We start from the raw sequence: 19,732 nt of genomic DNA on the forward strand, positions 1-19,732 counted from the left end.
TGTACCAAACCAGATAGTGATGGCAGACGTATGGATGTTGTCTATAGTAGCAGTATAGAATTGCACCAGAATAGCCTGGAGTAGATGGAACGTTCCCGATTGCTGAAAGAAATACATTCTTGCTGAGATTTCTTCTTGCTGGATCATGGATGCATCTCCCTTATCAGGTCCTGTGTAATCATAGCTCTCTGAACGAAGTCATTCTGCTCACTGATGAGTTATTAAGGAAGAGTAGGAAGGGTGTATAGGTGTTTTAATACGGTGTGAAACCCAGTATTAACTGCACTGACTAGAGATCTGTTGCTTGGATTGAGAAGACCCTGAGTTGCAGAAATCTCATCAGCAGTCATTCAAAGGTCTTCATAATAACAGAGGTGAGGACTACTGGTCTGTAATCATTAAGGCAAGTTATCTTTGGGTTGTTTGGGACTGGGAGGATGATTGATGTCTTGAAGCAAGCTGGAACAGTTTTAAGCTCCAATGAGCAGTCAAATATGTCTGTAATTATGGCAGACAGTTGATCAGCACAGTGTTTGTGTGTTCCAGGTGCAACAGGATCAAAACCTATAGACTTTTTCTTTCGACTATTGTTTTGTAACTATACACGGAATTAGGGATGTTGGGGTGGTTTGGATGTGAAACTAAGACGGGATGAGTAGGTGACAGATTTAGGCACCTTATGGGCCATTTGTCTCTCAAATCTCAAGTATATCCTTTACAATATGCACACTTTATTTTAAAAACTTGTTTTGGGAAAAAATAATTTACAGCCATCAAATAATGTAAGACATAATTTATTGTATTTCTTAACACTATCTTCCATCTAATTTAACATGTATTTGTACTGAAGGTGTTTTATATTTTATCTAATAAACATTATTCCATGATTAATTAAAGGAATGAATAAAATATTTAAGGTCCACGTTTGCCAACTGCCCCGATTCTTACTTGCCGATTGAACTGTTTTTCTCCATCACAGATGCACCTCAGGTAGAGATTGTTCCATCTTTAATCGTGCCACAGGAAGGACAGTACTTCAAACTGGAGTGTACATCTAAAGGCAACCCCTTGTAAGTCAACCACTAGTGAAAGGCTGTTCATTTTTTGGCTGCTTTTTTCTGTTTTCAGTTTAAAGAGTACAAATAATTCCAGAAAATGACAAGGAGCTTTTCTCCACCACATGAAAAATGTTATAATAAATAATAAACCCTTGATATTTAGGAGACTTATAGTTAGTTGCTAAATCTTAAATAATTACAGAGATATTGTATAAGCATGGTGAATTCTGTGACCTTTCCAAGCCACAGGCCTGACCTTTAAAAGATTCTCACTCAAAAAAATAATAAAAGGGCGAGACAGTAATTTTTACTGGAGCTTTAAATATCAAACCTATGCAGGTCTTAAACAAGCAAGCTTTCATTATACCAAGCACTCAGGTTGTTTCAGTAATGCACTGCCTTTCAGGAGGCAGGATCTAGTACAGCTAATGATATTTCTAATGTAAAATTTGGAACAAATCGAATGAGTGAATGAAACAACTAACAATGTTAATGACTGTTAAATGAAATGCACAATTTTTTTTTTATATATATTTTTTTAAGACATATATAGAATTTTATAGAATTTAGCAGTACCATCTGGCTCATTCATGAAAATATCTAATCAGTCAATCGATATAGATATAAATCAAGAACATTAGTAAATATTCACACCAAACATCAAAATAGTGGGAGAATGTGATCACAGTGACCATAGTTTTGCTGTTTCAGAAACTGCTTATGTCCTCTGATTTGCACTGAATGGTGCGGAAAAAACCCCCCAAAAAAATCAGTGAGCTGCAGGTCTGCACCAGAAAACAACTTGTTAATGGGGGATGTTGATGAGAAGTGGCCATAATCCAGACTTTAATAATTTGTCCAGACTTATTTGTACAGAATTTAAGCTGGTAGGAAGGATAAAGTAGCTCAAATCACTACACTTTAGAATGTACAACACGTCAGATCTAGAGGTGAATGAGCTACAACAGCTGAAGATGACATTGGGTACCGAACTGTCAACCAACCAAGCCAGTAATCAGAGGCAACAGTGGGCACAGATTCAACAAAACTAGACCGTTGAAGACTGTAAGAATACCAAATGATGCATTCTCATTCTTTAACCATCTGCCACCAACAAACATGCCACAGCCAGAGACACTGAGATGACATATGCTCTCATGTTATGCTACTGGTTTTATGCGTTGCACTCCTGATACTGTACATGATTTGTAAATCCTCACATGCGCCCCTATGAACGACTTGAGATGCATGAAAGGATTTACCACAACAGAGTAAAGAATATTATTAATATACAGTATAGAGTAATACATTTCATTTCTTATGATGAAAGAGTGTGTGCTAAATGTGCTAATACTCATTGTTGTAGACCTGACCGAGTGTTATGGACAAAAGACGGCGGGGTGCTTCCTGATGTCGAGCGAATGATAGTAGAAGGCAGAGAACTAATCATCACAAGCCTTAATAAAACAGACAATGGCACATACCGGTGTGAGGCAAGGAACCATCTTGGGACCAACAGTGATGAATATGTTCTGTTTGTGTATGGTGAGTTCTTATTAAAAAATGCTAACAGTTACATACAGTATTGAAAAAAAAATTGGTTCTATTTTGCATCTTTGTGTTTTCATACTTTTTCTTATTCACTTGTCATTTCAGTATTCTGCTGTTTACTTTGGTTCTGTCTTACTTATAGTCTTTCAATCGATCACAGCACACAAAAAAGATGTATACTCTCACACACACAAACACACCCACCCCTTAATACACACATAACTCATAACTCATTTTGACCCAGTTTAGTGTTGTTATATGGAAAAAGGGAAAAGTGCTGTCGGAGGCAGTATTTAATGGTGAGGCTGAGATATCAGTTGATCCTCAGCTGCAGACGGTGCTGTGTGAGATATAACATATAATTAAGGCTACTAACACACACAAACATTTGTCAAGATAAAAATCGGACGTAGGTAAAGAATATTATCCATGGACAAAGATTTCAAATCAGCAGCCACAGACCAGCGGCTGGGTCAATCATATATGCCGGTGCAATATAGGCAGTCATGCAAAGGTGGAGGAATTATTCGTGATTTGTCTGTGCTGAGGATTTAATATATTTACTGCATTTTCCATTCCATCTTTTAGTCAAAGGTCATTATGCTCTGTGAGGTAATTATTCGTGACATAGGCCATTTTCTGTGAGGTGCGATTTTCTCCCAGTAGTTGTTTTTTTTAATAGATGGAACATTTCAAGCTGAATTGCAAGCAATATCTGTTTTATACTCTCTCTAAAAATGCTCTCTCTTATTATTAGGGTACATTTCTACCATCTCTTGTAATGTGACCAATAAATCAATTCAACGAATTTAACTAAAACCTCAGGCATTTAAAAGACAGATATATTAATGAAATTGTAAAAGTGTCACAAATGATGAAAGGTTTCAATTTAATTTTAGAAAAAAAATCCTCCTTGCGTATTACTTCTAAATGATGAATTTTATTGTTCAATCATATTGATGAGTATCTTCATTTTGTACACAATAAATATTTCCATTTTGGCAATAAATGAACCTTGCTAGAAGTAAAGTGTGTAGAATAATATAGCTAAGTGAAGGGACCAGACAAAAAAAGCTAAACCCAGCAAAGGTCATAGCCAAGGGTTATTTTCACTAATGGAGAGCAGCACAGTGTACTCACATCTCAGTGATCTGTAAAAGTTAAAACGATTCACCCTTGACTTCATCGAACCTCCACCAGCCAGCACATCCAGCTGCATTTCTCGTCTGCTCAACAGGCAGAAACAGAGTGAGAGAGAGAGAGAGAGAGAGAGAGAGAGAGAGAGAGAGAGAGAGAGAGAGACCCTCATTCACATTAAACATTAGTTTGCTTCTAATTCATCTGAATGTCTTTCTGTATGCCAATGAGACATTTATCATATCTCTCTCTCTCTCTCTCTCTCTCTCTCTCTCTCTCTCTCTCTCTCTCTCTCTCTCTCTTTCTCTCTCTCTCTCACACACACACACACACACACACTCTCACACACACACTGAATCACCTTTGGATGAAGCTAATTTGCTAATGGCATGACTGCTAAGAGGCAATAAATGTCATCTGAAGTCACCCAGGCACTATTCATCTCCATTTAGCATTTCAGCATTTTTATGTGCCTACCAATCGTGAACATCACAATCTAGACATGTAAACTGATGGAAATTATATGATAGCATATAAAGAGCATGGACAAAATCATAGCAACATTATGTGGACATTTTTTGCAATTACTAAAATCTTTTAATTTTTTTGATTAAATTTAAAATACAAATCTGTTTCTTATTATCTTTTAAGTATTAACTGCTATATTGCTTTGATGAAGCAGTAAAGAGACAAAAAATTCCAGTTCTGCATTTTAAGAAACATTTTTATAAACAGTTCATCTGAAAGATATTGCATTCACCTGTGTGAATATTTTAAACGAAAGGACTATCATTGTAAGGAGGGACAAGCACATGATGGCTTGAAAATTAGATGCCAGCATTCATTTGAAGCCTGACTCAATCTAAACCCAAACGGTGCACCATTAGCTTCCTAAAGCTGATATTTATGACAGGGCTTCCATTTGGAAACTGCTCCCAGGACAATGTAAAATACCAATAACCTTTTGTAATGAGAAGCACAGAAATTGGACCTTGAACACTCAACATATGCAATATGGTAAGATGTGTTATCTGGATAGGATTGTCTTTCCTTTACCTACTCCCAAATGACCCATATGCTAAGTCTTGGAAATTAGATACTTGCTATTGATTGCGATCTCTTTGTTTTTCATCCATCCTCCCAGGATTAAAAAGCTTGATGAGTATAGTTTTCATTCATCACAAATAAGCACCTGTACTATATCACAGAAACATGAATTTTCCAATCACATTAACATGAATGTTGCTGCTGTCTGATGTTCAACACTCGGGGGTAAACTGAGATTTAGGAGGTAAAGGAACCATTTTTTTTGATTGGCAACACTGGGCCATATTTTTAAACCCCTTTGTCTAAGTTTACTTAGAAAGAAACTGACTAAACTGTAGAACTTAGCTTCTAGGCATTGAGCCGTATAATTGGAAAGTTTAACTTATTTATTTATGTTTGTTGCACACGAAAGGGTAATAAAATAAAACAGCAATTTATAGACAAATGCATAAAGACGTCAGTGACAAATTATTAAAGAAGGAGGTGGTAGCTGCTGTGGGGCAGTGGCTGAGCTGCATTACTGGACGATCATTTTTCTGGATTTTTTGATGTCATTAAAAGTAAATTAGATGTGCTATTAATATTCCATGTATTAATATTTGTTTGGCATTTATTAACAGATGTACTTGATTATGAAGAAGGTTTAGCAGTAAACCTTTGTAAAGCTGGTGGGAACATTTTCTTTAGTTTAGCCCATAAAAACATTTCAACTTTACTAAATGATTTGATGAACTGATAAATGAGGCCCATTGTGAAAAGAGATCAGTTTATATGTGGAGGTCTCAACATCGCTCTATTGGTTTATGTTATAAAGTGTTAAACTGGGTGATTAGACTTAGTTTCTCAGGGTTCCTTGTTTGTGAGTTTGAGTTGTGTCACATTATAATGTACAGCTAAATGACAAAACTGTGTCTGTTTGTAATAATATAAAAGCAGAGCACAAAGCTATACTAGCTAGAGTGAACACAAGGGATTTCTTGTTCATTTAAAAAAAAAATCATTAAAAAAAAAACATTTAATAGCCATTACCGCTGGCCATTCAGATTACACTCAACATTTCAGATAATCACATTTAGTGTATAGTAATTACACAGCTATACAGGGAACTAATTATATATTGTCCAAATTAATCTAATTTTTTACTCAGCCATGTAGATCATACAGATTAATAAATGTACAGTACCTAGCAATACAATTACAGATTAACAAGTGTAATACACATTGTTACACAGAAAGCTAGATACACTATATGTTTGTGGGCTGCCTGAACAACTCTGGACAAAGTTGGGCTTCTTTGGATGCTGTGATATGGTTTGCCAAGGCTGGAGTGGAAGAAATCAGTGGCTTGCACATGCTTCAAAATCTAGTAGATCTAGATGAGTGGAGCTTGTATACTGTAAAAGGAAAGAGGTGACTAGATCTGGAATGATTGCATACTGGTTTCAAAGATAATCTCCTCACATGATGTAGAACTACTGTATGAATTATGTCTGATTTTTCTAGCAATCTCAGTAGTGACAACTTATTCTGGCTGCACAACAGAATCCCTTGGAATTACTGTGGCTAAAGCAGAGAAAAGGGAATTCAATAATCATGAAAGTTTACAAGCAGAGGGGTTTGGAGTGTTCCTTTAGCTGCCTGGGGTTGCTTATTGGTGTGATTTATCACACTGAATAATGCAATAGATTGTACGATTGATTTTAAATAGATTTTAAGATTGTATTAGAAATTATTTACTTTACTCAACTCTTTTTGTTTACAATGATGAATCTCTGCTCCTCTGCATCCCCTAAATTTCCATGTTTATTACATAGATTATTGAAGCCTATTGCTGTATGTGTAGATATTGGGGATAATAAGGAACAAAACTTGTGACAGAAAGGATCGGTTATATATCTGTAATATAGTTCATTATCATATAACAGTCTCAGCAGGAACAGTAGGCTCATTTTCCTCAAATTAGATGTACATACCCAAACTGTGCTGCTATATGTGTATAAAACTATTCTTGAACTTTTTTCCAAGTCAGCATCAGCATTTAATATCTCTCGGGAGGTTGAAAAAAGAAGTGCATCAATTGCCTTTAGCAGTAAAATATTTATTAATTGATGTCCTCGCTCAGTTGCACTACAGACGTCTTTTAATTAGACTGTAGAGATAGCCTAAAATGAATTATGTATATTTGCACTGAGAGGCATGCAAACGTTTAGAAAATTTTATTCACACAAAGCCTTTTTCATCAGAAAAATTGTTACATCTCCATGGTGTTTAGATACAAAAAAAATCTAGCTAAAGAGCATGGAACTATGGTGTTTTTATTTTTTTATTTTTACAAGATTCAGATATTTAAGGAACTAAGTAACCTGAATGAAGGGGAAATCCCAGAAGAACACGACACCCAACAGACAGTGAACTGAATGTACCTTATTTGAAGCTTAAGCCAGGGAAACTTGCTTATATCCATCCTCATTAAAAATGGAGGAGCTGAGCATTTTAGACATCCCTCACTGGGAAAGAGGCAACGAATATTACTGTTTCAGTAAACTTATACTTTTGGGAGTGTGTGCAAGATGGTGTAAAGCCAAGCTCAGAGGTTCAAACTAATACTGCTGGGAAGACACACAGTCTGCAGAGCAAATGGGTCTGGATCAGTTATATTGTCTTTGAATCACATAAGCTGCTACCCCCCCCCCCTCTCCCGCTCCCTCTCTCTCTCTCTCTCTCTCTCTCTCTCTCTGTCTCTCTCTCTCACACTTTCTCACATTGTCTCTATGGTTGCTGCCACTTTTCTTCACCTCCACCTTTTAACATCACACTTTCTTTTTCTTTAAGCATATAAATTGGTTTAAAAGGTTTTTAGTGACACTATACCGAGATAAAAGCTAAACTTTCAGGTGTCAGTCTGTCTTAGATGTAAAAGATAAAAGATAAAAGAGATAAAAACAATCAGTCCTTCTGGTTCTGTAGTTCATCTAGTTCATCTTATATGCTCAAAGAATATATACCTTTGCACAAGAAATGGACTTGACTGGGATCACACTGAAGTAATAAATCATGAATGTTTTATTCTTTTATCCTTTTTGCTGTGAAACTCCAATATTCATTCTTGTGAAACCACTTGCCATCCAAAGTCACATAATTAGTTAATTAATAATTAAAGTCCAGCAATACTTAGAGTCCAGCAGCACACAAGAAGGACCATGTATTTGTTAGAAAAAAAAGAAACAAGCATCATCATGAAGACTGGGGAACTGTCAAACAAGTCATGGAGAAAATTCTGGAAAGGTGTCAGTCACGGCTTGGTAATTAAGACTGTCATTAACTTTGACTATCCTGCATTTATTAAAAATGGAAAGGCCCAACAGTGGCTCTGCCTAGAGGAGGCCATCCACCAAAAGTCAGTGACTGGGTAAAGAGGACATTAATCAGAGAAGCAACCTAGAGGCCATGGGTAACTTGGGTAGGAGCTAAAGAGATCCACAGCTCACATGGGAAAAGCTGTTCACAGGACTCACCACAAAGCTAGTAGCATGCATGTACATAATATAGCTATAAACTGTCACCAACAATGTAGGTAAGCATTACAATAACAATGTGTTGTATAGGGTTCTTCAACGTGCTTTTAGTTTCTTTACTGTCCCAGCCTGCCACGTTTTCTCTAATTCTCTGAAAGCATGCTAATATTTACTGTCTTCATTAGTATTCTTAAGTTTATGTGTGTTAATGTGTGTGTGTGTCACCACTGTTGATTTCCTGATCTCCTCACCCACGTCTTCCCTTGTTGCCCTTCTCTGTCTGCATCCATGGCAACAGCCAAAAACTTACCAGGTACTTCAGGTAACTATCGCCTCGTTCAGTGTATGGTCATTGCGAGACGTGGCCACTCAACCTTCTTCATAGCATGAGCTTGGGGTCATTGCCTTGCATGGGAGCACTTGGGGTGACGTAAAGAAAGGCCATGGTGCTCCATTCCAATCACTCCCACGGGAGGCCCTCAAAACTCAGAAGCTTCTGCCACCAGCAAATCAATCCATTATACTAGATTAACACTTGCTTAAGCTATGAAAGGATGTCCAAAAATCATGGCTTGATTGTTTCAATAAGAAATTTAAAGCATCAATGTTTTGTATACATAAAACAAATATTTGTATCTAGTAACTGCTTCCATAGACTTTCCCAGCAGGAATAGTTTCATGTTGTCTTGTTACATTTCATATAGTATGGAATAAGCTCAGAACTAGGACTTGAAATGGAGCCACTGAGCTAACAAGCTCTATAAAATGATGTTGGTGAAACACAAAGAAAAATAATGTAGGAGTCACAGCATGTTTTCATATCATCAGCGTGTGCATGGCACTGTCCTTGAAAAAGTGATTCTGTTCTGCTATATGCAGCATTACGTGTATTTTGTTCTGGTCCATTGATGTTTCCCTGTAGTCATTTCTTTCTACCATGTTTGTGTATGTGTTATGTCTTACATTATGGCAAGAACTCTGGTATATTCTGGTCTAATAATCTTATTGGAACTTATTTGTAGAGATCATTAGCCTGTGAAAAGAAATTATTTAAATAATTAGAAATTCTAATTTGCTTTTAGGATCTAATCACACGCACACCTTATTCCCCAGAGACCATTATGTTATACATGAGTGTTTGAGATTTTTTTTTTCTGACTGAAATTATTGAATGGAAACAAAATATTAAGCTGCTTACATTTCCCTTATTTCCCGTATATTATTTTGCAATATTTTATACGATTATAATTTGTTTTAATTCATGTAAAAAATATATTCGTTTGTGTAAATTTAAGATGAAATCATTTTATCAACGTCATTATTATTGTAGTATATGAGTTCATGTTGATAAGGGAAAGTCAAAATTCACTTCCCATAATGCCAGTATTCACAGAACTACATTAATCCTTATAAGCCATTTGTAAACACTAACAGAAATCTACATAAATATTCATAAAGGCTTTATCCAACAGGCTTCAGATCTGTCAGTTTTGATGTGAAGTTGATGCCTACATTTACTAATATAAATTTTGTTTTATGGCAATTTCTTTTATTACGATATCATGATAAAAATTTATGAATGTTACTATAAAAGCAAGCATGCTTTCAAATGAATTTAAATAAGTGAGTTTGGTTTTGATGTTTTGTTTGACATCACATTACTATTATATGATGCTTCTTTATGTACCAGAAGAACACTGATCTAGTCTGTTGACACGAACATTTAACTGAGAAATTGTCATAACCAGTGTTGTCTGGTTATGATACTGAATCAATGGGCTAAATTGTCTTACTGTTTATTAGTAACTCTGTGTTTTATGAAACCATTTTGAGCCTCTTTCATTCAAACCACTTAAAACCTATGGGTTTTGTGGTCCCTTAATCTTAAGCTTTACAGTTTTTGCTTTCAAAAGCTTTATAAAAATCAATTATCCACCTAGCTTCTTTATAATACTGCTGCTAATATATTTCAGTGTGTAACTTCACTGTGTATATGAAGTAGGCCTAAGTAAATTAGCCTATAAAATATATGGGGCATATTAACATGCATCACTTGGTCAGAGGTACTGAACTGGTCAGAGGTACCCTGCATTAATCTACATTCTGGGCTAGAAAGAAATCAGGCTCAACTTCACTGTATTATTGTTGCTGTTGTTCTTGGTTCCTTAAAAGTAAACAATGATTCAGATTATGCCATGTAGATGACAAAAATTGAGCCACATTTTAAAGTTGTGAGAGCTTAGCCCAGCTATGACTGTGTGTACCAGTTGGCCCTAATAGAATAGAACAGGGGCATAGCAACCTTTATTATCTGCCACATATACATTACAGCGGAATTCATTACTCCACATACCCCAACTGAGGAGGTTGGGGTCAGAGTGCAGGGGCAGCTATGATACAGCACCCCAGGGAGGGTTGAGGGCCTTGCTCAAGGGCCCAGCAGTGGCAGCTTGGCTGTGCTGGGCCTTGAACCCTGATCCTCTGATCAACAACCCAAAGCCTTAACCAGTTGAGCCACCACTGCCCGCAATGCAACCTTGTGTATATACAAATCCATCACTTGCCTTGGATATAATGCCAACTTGACATTGAAAATAGTTGAAAACTGTCTTTATGGCAGCAGACAGTCAGCTGATAATGTAGATATGTCATTAAACATGGTACAATTACACATATAGATAAAACAGCATGTCCAGGGTAGACGCATGTGAAGGTATAAAGAGCAGATAGTTTGTTTGATTTGGATTTTACTCAAGCGCTCCACTTCTATTTACACCTAAGGAAATGAACAAAGAGAAGGACCACAGTGTGCATGTTTTAGCACATAAAGCTTTTGAGTCTGTTCTTGTGCATAACTTGTGTATTTATATCAACATGCAGCGTTATAGGTCACAAGAGGTTTTGGTGTAACAGCAATAAACAGTGCTAATTGAATTTACACACAGTAAGACGATATATATGTGTATATATAAGTGTGATAAGAAATGTAGCCTGAAGTAATACACCTAACTAAAAAGCATTATTAATAACCTAGGATTGGGCTTATATTCATGTCAAACCATAACCTTGGTCTGCCAAATGATGAACATAGTCAATAAAATATTTTAAAACAACAATCAATTGTTAGAACTTTTCTCCATGTTCAGCAGTTTAGATATATGCTGTCACTGGCTTCTAGAAGTTCATGCTAGTGTTCACTTTTCCTAGTTGCTAGCTGTCATCAGATCTAACTGGTGGGAGGGACAATGAAAAAAATGACTAAAATCCTATTATAATTACATATAAAAATATATAATGTATATATGTAAATAATATATAATCAGGTGAATATGTAGATTGAATATATATCTTTAAATCAATATATACAACAAAATATTTAATAGTTCTATTTGTGAAATCTTTACTAAAAACTAAAACATCCCAAAATCATCAGCACTTACTTAAACAATGTCCAGTCCACCGTAATCTTCAAAACTAAGTCTAAATGTTAATTGGAGTAAATGGGTTTATATGGGTGTTAAATATGGCACTGCAGAAGCCATTTTTCCTCTCATCTCTCAGGGTCACTTTGCCAAGTGCAGCAGCAGCAGGACACATTCATCACTATGAACTAATGAGAGCGCGAGAGCACCGCAGTAAAGACACATAGTTAAAGTTTACACGCTCACATAAGCACTGAAACAGTACGCTCGGGCTGTGGACAGGGCCAAAGGTGCCAAACACCTACAACATCCTGAACCAAACGACCAGCAGACGTTTCATAGCGTCCTTAGAAGGTAGAGGTCATGGCGAACACGACAGGCAGCGAGTGCACAAGAGGCACTAGAGGGCTATCTATGCTGCAGTGGTCGCTGCAGGGAAGGAAAGTCATTATTCCAGGTGACAATTAATCAGCACAGCTCCAAAGATGACGGAGTTCACCAACATCCGCTCGCTCAAAGTTAAACCCGAGAGACAAATTAACCCACAGCAAGCTCAGACATTTTTAAAGTTGGTCATATTTCTTTAAGGGCTGAGTCAGACCAGAGGAAATGTTATAGCAGAAGTCTGTTTTTTTTATTTGCAGAGGCCATATTTAATATGCTTTCTACTTAAAAATAAAAAGACAGACAATCTATTAGCACTGATAGGCAGCATGAGAATGCTCAACGTTAACACCATGACCTGGGATTTTTTTCTGGCTCTTTGATTTTCTAGGATTTGACCCTGCCTAAACATCCCATGATACTTATGTTTATTATGTAAATAATGCTATATATACATATTAATCAAAGGCCATTCATTTAAAAAAATAAAAATAAATAATAATTATATATATTTACGATTATAATGCCATAAGCACCCACTCAGACAAATCTCTGACACCGGTTGCTATGCAACACCCGGCACGCAGGTGATCAGCCTGTACGTGCTGCACCTGGCCGCGCCTCTGTATAAGCCGTCCGAGTGTTTTACTCAGTGTGTGTATATAGAGATCTGTGCCAGATAACACAGCAGTGTCATGCATTTCTGATTTGTGAGTTATTTCTGAAACAGAAAGTAAAGAGAAAACTTTCAAGATAAATATTTGAGTCATTTCATTTTTGAGCGATTTGCCTATTTAAAATTTTGGTGCATTTAAGTTCAAGCCGGTAAAAATACATTTTGCTTTTTTTATGTGTGTTAGATGAATGATCTAAATCGTGCATTCCTACAAAAATCCTAGTGGCTAGCGCTGCTGAGTGGTGTAACAAAACTACATGGTTCGTCCTAAACAAGTCATTCTGGGTTTGTTGATATGTTGCATAATGATGCCATATTGTGTCAAGGTTAGTGTGATTCAGAGGAAGTGAAGCGAAAAAAGTTTAAAAAAGAAAAACGGATACAAGCACAAACCATGACCAACGATTAATAATAACTAGGGCTCCCGGTTCCTCGTGTTCTTCTCTATAATCTACAGTATTAGTAGTAGTAGTTAGAAGTCTGCATTTAACTAGCATTGAATGAACTGACATTGTACTAAAGGGAAAAACTCTATGAGCACTGTGAATTAACACCCATTATCAAAAACTGCACTTCTTTCATTTAACTTTAATTGTAAACTTCTACAATTACCCATGAAAGTTGCTTCATAAAAATGTCAAAGTAGGCCAGTAACTTAAAAAATCAGCCAATCATACTCACAACCTTAATCTGTCAAACAGTTAATGAAGAAAGTTCCACTCACACCAGCACTGCTATTGATAACACAGTAAATTTAGTAAGACTTCCTAGAAAGACTATTTTTTTCATAGGATAGAGAAGAAAAAAATGTTTGACACATTTTTCAGATTGTTTCTCCAGATGTACTTACTGTAGGATGGAAGTCAGATGGAAAGCACTCAGTGGTGTCCTGAATAGACCTGCAATGAAAAGTGTGTACCAGAATGAACACTGCTTTAAGCTGTCAGAAACCATGCCCTAACATGCAAAACAGAAATGCTGTCATGAACTCTTAAATTAAAGGGAGTTCAAAAGCTAAAAAAAATTATAATGTACTATTTCAGAGATCATTTCTCTTCTTTGTTTTGTCCTCCAGACCCAAATGCGTTGACTCAACATGGTCCTGATCACGCACTGATCGGAGGAGTGGTGGCTGTGGTGGTCTTCATCACGCTGTGCTTCATCATCGTCTTGGGCCGCTATCTGGCCAGGCATAAAGGTAGGCATCGCCTTATCTCTCCATGGCCCTCTCCTGAGGCCTAGAGAGTGTGCTAAAATGCTTGAACATTGTCCACTGCTGTTCCTTACGTGTCTGTGACCTATGTGGGACTGTGTGGACAGGGACATACTTAACCAATGAGGCCAAAGGAGCGGAGGACGCCCCTGACGCAGACACGGCCATCATCAATGCGGAGGGGAACTACGCACATGCAGAGGAAAAGAAAGAGTACTTCATTTAGCACCTCTGTTTCTTCCTTTCTGTTGCGTAACTGTCATGGCAACGCTGCTAGCCGGCCCGGGGAGGGCGCTAAGTCACTCGGTGCAGCCTGCTGGGGCTCCGGGTCTCCCTCCTCAATCTCCTAAAGGAGCTTACTTAGCCTCTAATGTGGGCAAAATTGACACCAGAGAGCGTTGCCATTTTATAACGCCAGTCTAATCACCAAAAACAAAAAGCCGTTGAGTTTGTTACTGTACAACCAGGTCCATTTAGGCTCAAACCATCATATTCCTCCCTCCAACTCGCCATCCTCTCATAGAAATCAGTTTGTTTGAGTTGCCAAGTGCCAAAATATACAGACACGTTCTGTGTTCGTTGTTGTGCTTTTTTAAACTTATTTTTCCCATTGAATACTGCTTTCATTACCCCCCTCACTGTGCCTGTTATATACCTTTTGCAGATATTACCAGGGAGCGGCAAGAAATGTGGTTCATCTCAAGTCGGAAAACCTTGGCTTTGCCAATAATTACGCTTTAAGGCAAGAATATGTGCGCTGCATAATGTGAATATTTATTGTCTTTTTTTTTTAGTTTTTATTTTTTACATTGTGAAAGTGAGTGTCCTCTGAAGTGTACGCCATTACAAGAATGTTATATAAAGATAAAAGACTGAACATGGACATTTATGTAATATATGGATAACAAAATATTGACAAAATAAATGAAAAATGAAGTGATAACAATTGAAAGCACAATTCATAATTGTTCCAGGCCTAATGAAGCAAACATATAGCTTATTGTGTTATTATATATGTCTGTATATCTTTGCTCTTTTCATATTTGGCCCTTAATTTATTTTTAAATGTGGGGGAAAAAAATGTAACACATATAAGCACAAACTCATTGTTAAATATCATTGGTGTAGACAGTCTCAGGATCAGACAACGAGCATAGCTGCTTTTTTCTTGTTGCTGTTGTTTGTTTTTTGTTATTTTTAAAAAAATTCTGTCTGTCTGCTTTACCACAGATCATTTCATTCCCAATATGGGAACTGATAAATTTATGATGTAGTTTCAGATTTCCCCTTGTTAATATTGCTGTACATTACTTTGCTGATGTGATTATTGGTGGAAAATATTGTTAAAATATGGGATCCCATATATGAACATTTGTATATTAGACAATGCACAGCCTAATTTCTGGACATTGTTTAAGCCTTTTGATTATATGACACTGTCAGCAGGGATTCTCCCTCCACCGAATATCTGACTTATTCTGTGTCCAGAAAATCTGCTCAGAGTAATTTAAAGTGGTCCATACTTTTATAAATGCATTCACATTAGTAACATTTTTCCCTAGTATAAGGCATGTATATAATGTGAATAATTCAGTATTTAGTAGTTTATTTAACTGAATTTTAAATCTTTATTCCTCCTTACTGTCCTATTTTAAGTTACAAACAGTTCATAAAATTTCACGTTTGTACTTTTTTCTCCTCTGTATTATTTAATTATTCTACAAAACTGATGGATAGTACATGTTCATTATTATTATTATTATTATTATTATTATTATTATTATTATTATTATTATTATTATTATGCTTTTTTAAGCTTGTGAGTAAACAGGACGAGTTCTTTAGAAGGTCAAAACATTCACCGTTATTGCCTTTGTGTTCACAATGAAACATATGACACACTGAAGCACTCGGTATCAGGCAGTTTTTAAAACATGTTTCAAATGTTCATACTTTATTTCACTGTTTATAACATCTGAGTTTAGACATTTTGTATGAAAATGTACTTTGTCTAGTGTTTCTTTTTTGTTTGTTTCTTTGTTTTCCATTTTTCTGTCTGTATTACAAAGTAAGTGTGAGGTTTGCTTTTACATGATTACATGAACTATGCCACTGTAAAAAAAAAAAAAAAGAAACAGTACTCAGAGAAAAATGCACTTATATCTGCTCTTTTTCATGCAAAGATGAATGTGTGTAGACGTCTTGTCACTTCAGTCAGACCCAGATAAGAAAAACAACAGGAAAGTAATTCAGTTGGATTATCTTTTATTATTATTATTATTATTATTATTATTATTATTATTATTATTATTATTATTATTATTATTATTATTATTAGCTAGTTTGGCTTTTTGCTGCCATCTAGTGATGAAACATTCCATACATCACAAATCAACACCAACTCCAGATGTCAAAGCAATCAATAATTCAAATGACCATAAAGAACCAATTGTAATATTTTTCATCATACACATATATCAGTAATATGTTTTTACCTCTGTAGCTTTAGGCAATCTCTTGCTTAGGCAATCATCACGTTTTTTAACAGTTTCAAGGAGAATGTCATGGAAGTGGTAAGCTATCCTTAGCCGACTGAAAACAGATATTCCGTGTGTATAATAAATAAAGGGCAACACTATTCCACTCTCATCTGTATAGTTTGCAATCTCACTATTGCATAATCCTTTACCACAGGACTCACATAATGTGTACATAACAGATGCCAGACTTACAAAACTTACTCTTACTCTGAATAGTTTTTTTCTACACACAAATCTTAGCAAGTAATTAATACAACACAGACCTTTTCCTCTGTCCATGTTTGCTTTTTAAACATTTATGAAATAAAATAACTTTGCTTTCCGTGCGACTTTTTCTCCAGTTTGTTGAGTGTTTAGCTGATCGCTTCTGGAAGATTATGGACCTTTGCATGGAGAGGAAGGTTGTGTTCAGGACTCTTTGCAAGATATATTTTAAAACATATTTTATCACCAAGCTGGTCTGTTTTTACTTCAGGTTCAACTATCTGCCGACAGCATCACCAAATGCATTTAGCCCTTGTTTATCTCTACCTAAAGAAAAAGATTTCTGAGGAGACAAACAATGCGGCAGAGCTTTATTCTGTCTCAGCTCCTCTTTTGTACAAGCTGCTCACACAGACTTGCTTCCAAAGCTTTGCTTTTAACCTTAATACCATTAATACCACTGTGTTCATCATCTCATAGATCACTAAATAGTTGAGTCAAGTCTCTGTAGTAATGCAGTGTACTGTACCTGTCATATAACCGCATTGCTTTACTGGAACTTTGAGTACAATGTGTGCTTTCTTCATTACTTCTACTCTGGATTCCTCATTAATATGGCTTTAAATATATAAAGAAAATGATAAGTGAAAAAGAAACATCTTACTCTATTGTTTTCAAGAGTTAACACTGAAACCTGACTCGTATCACTGATATTTTCTGCTATCAAAAACACCATTTTAACTGTGATAGTATTGTTACCCTGTGAAGTGATCGAGGCTCACGTCTACTGATGTCTCACAAGAATGATAAAAAGACAGCTCCAGTAACAGCTTAGTACCAGAGTCTCTAAACACATCACAAGAAATTTAAAAGAAACATTTAATATATTACCTGGTGGAGTTTCCCTTTAAACCCTGAAGTGCTTTTCGTTATGCTAGGGAAATGTTCCGCCTCAGTTACTGTGGATAAAAGCTCTTGCTATTTGAAGATACATAATCATAAAGTCATGACTTAAAGAACCTGCTGAGAAAGAGTGAATGGCTATAGATTATTTAGTATGAGATAAACACAGTCACAGTACTGGAATGTACGGTGTTTTTGGGAAGGAACTGATTAGTGAGGGGAATAATAATCAAGCCAAGTGAAGGGGGAATTCTTATCTCAAATGGTATTTGACATTTCTTATTCTACTTTATCAATCTAATTAAAAGTTACAGTAATGGAGATAGTCACTTATGAATCCGGGTGGACGTTGTGGTACTAGTGCAGCATTACATCTGCCCAAGTCTACATATATGCTTTAGCATGTTAGGATAACTGAGGTTTTATGCGACTGACACTTCATTAAAGGAAAAAAAGAGGCGGAGGTTATTATACATCAGACAGGCAAATGAATGAGATCACCTTGACAAGTCATCTAAAGTAAGAGGCTGGAATCCCCCAAGTGCTGGCAGCACACATTGCAATTACACATTTAAAGATAAGCGATTGAGTTTTTAATAGTGTTTTGATCCCCATTAGTTTGAACTTAATTGAGAACAGACTACAGACTTTGAAGAGGAATTAAATCAGCACAGTGTGGCAGTGTTTAAGAGTTAGTTAACAACTTTATTATTACGGAAAAATACTTAAAACAAACTGTATTTCAGACCTTTTTGGCTGGAAAATTTATGAGCGGTTGTAAAGGTCAACAAGCAAAATAAAATAAGCAACAAACCCTGTGAAATCCATGCTCACAAACCCTGTTATGATCCTATACTTAAAACTAACTTCAGTGGTATAAACTCAATTTAGGAAGGAAAAGAAAGTTTGCTTTGCTTGCACAATGAAATTAAAGAGTAGAAATTCGTTTCCCCAGAACAGGCAGTACTGTAGACGTACACTATTTAAACCTTGATCTTGATGTATCTATGAACAAAGTTTTACCTGATGGCTATTTTTACTTAGTTCATTTTGAAAAGACAAAATCAATTGAACATTCATATACAAATCATTTAATTACCCCAAACCATGTGACTGAAGGTATACAAACTTTTGACATAATTCTAAAACATATGCTTCGTCCAAAAACATCGTATTAGCCACAGAACACCATACTCTGTGAAGAATGGTGGAGGTAGCATTTATAGGGATGCTTCTTTTCAGTTCTAGGATTGGGGCTCTAGTCAAGATCATGGATAGCTCCAAATGCCAATGTATTCTGACCAGATGTGGGAGTAAGTCACACATGTGCAAGTCACAAGTAAGTCTCAAGTGATGAATGTCAAGTCAAAGTCAAGTCGAGTCTTTTTTAATATTTGTCAAGCAAGTCTCAACTCTCAAATTTGCGACCTAAGTCTGACTCGAGTCAAGTCATATGACTCGAGTCCCCCATCTCTGATTCTGACACAGCTGAAGGTGAGAAAAATAACACAAACACAACACAACACAAAGCACAAATCTTTTTAACCAAAGTATAAGGCTTCAAAAAACAATTTAGATCTGGTTATCAGTTGAATTTTGTATCACATGCAATTTTAAAAGGGTTGTGTTGACTTTTTATATCTACTCTCACACACAGAATATCTGAACAGTTGGCACAGTGTGAAAGTAAAAACCTCCTGCTCATATGACTTTTTTTCTTAAGGCTATGCAGGATCACAGTCTCAGTGCATGTCTCTAGTCTCGGCCCTTCTGGCAAGCTTTCTAAAATGTTAATATATAAATAAAGTAAAACATCTGGGTCTGAGTACAAAACTAGCTGCTACTGTACAGTACATATACAAAATACAAAACTAGCTGCTAATAATAACTTAAAGCTTTTTAACATATTATTCTATTAGTTTGTTTAAACTAAAAAAAAGCTTACTTTTATAATTCAAAAACCCAATTACATTATTTATCATATATACTGTGGGTACGGAAAGTATTCAGACCCCTTTAAATTTTTCACTCTTTTTTTCATTGCAGCCATTTGCTAAAATCAAAAAAGTTCATTTCTCATTA

At 36.0% G+C, this 19,732-nt stretch overlaps 1 protein-coding gene across 5 annotated transcripts in view; it reads left to right on the forward strand.

Moving 5' to 3' along the window:
• The window catches only part of cadm2b (cell adhesion molecule 2b), a 159,064-nt gene extending 143,990 nt beyond the window's left edge, over positions 1–15,074 (forward strand). Inside the window, exons 7-12 of one of the 5 annotated variants that reach the window (XM_060888742.1) lie at positions 980–1,070; positions 2,425–2,603; positions 8,607–8,630; positions 13,866–13,988; positions 14,111–14,216; positions 14,668–15,074. In XM_060888742.1, the coding sequence (XP_060744725.1) occupies positions 980–1,070; positions 2,425–2,603; positions 8,607–8,630; positions 13,866–13,988; positions 14,111–14,216; positions 14,668–14,773 (629 nt within the window). In that variant the 3' untranslated portion in view covers positions 14,774–15,074. Of the gene's footprint in view, positions 1–979; positions 1,071–2,424; positions 2,604–8,606; positions 8,631–13,865; positions 13,989–14,110 lie in introns of all 5 variants that reach the window. The other 4 variants (XM_060888745.1, XM_060888744.1, XM_060888743.1 and 1 more) reach the window with 4 other exon arrangements.
• Positions 15,075–19,732: the final 4,658 nt, after the last annotated feature.

This window comes from Tachysurus vachellii, chromosome 15, assembly GCF_030014155.1.
Source record: "Tachysurus vachellii isolate PV-2020 chromosome 15, HZAU_Pvac_v1, whole genome shotgun sequence".
Taxonomy (NCBI): Eukaryota; Metazoa; Chordata; class Actinopteri; order Siluriformes; family Bagridae; genus Tachysurus; species Tachysurus vachellii.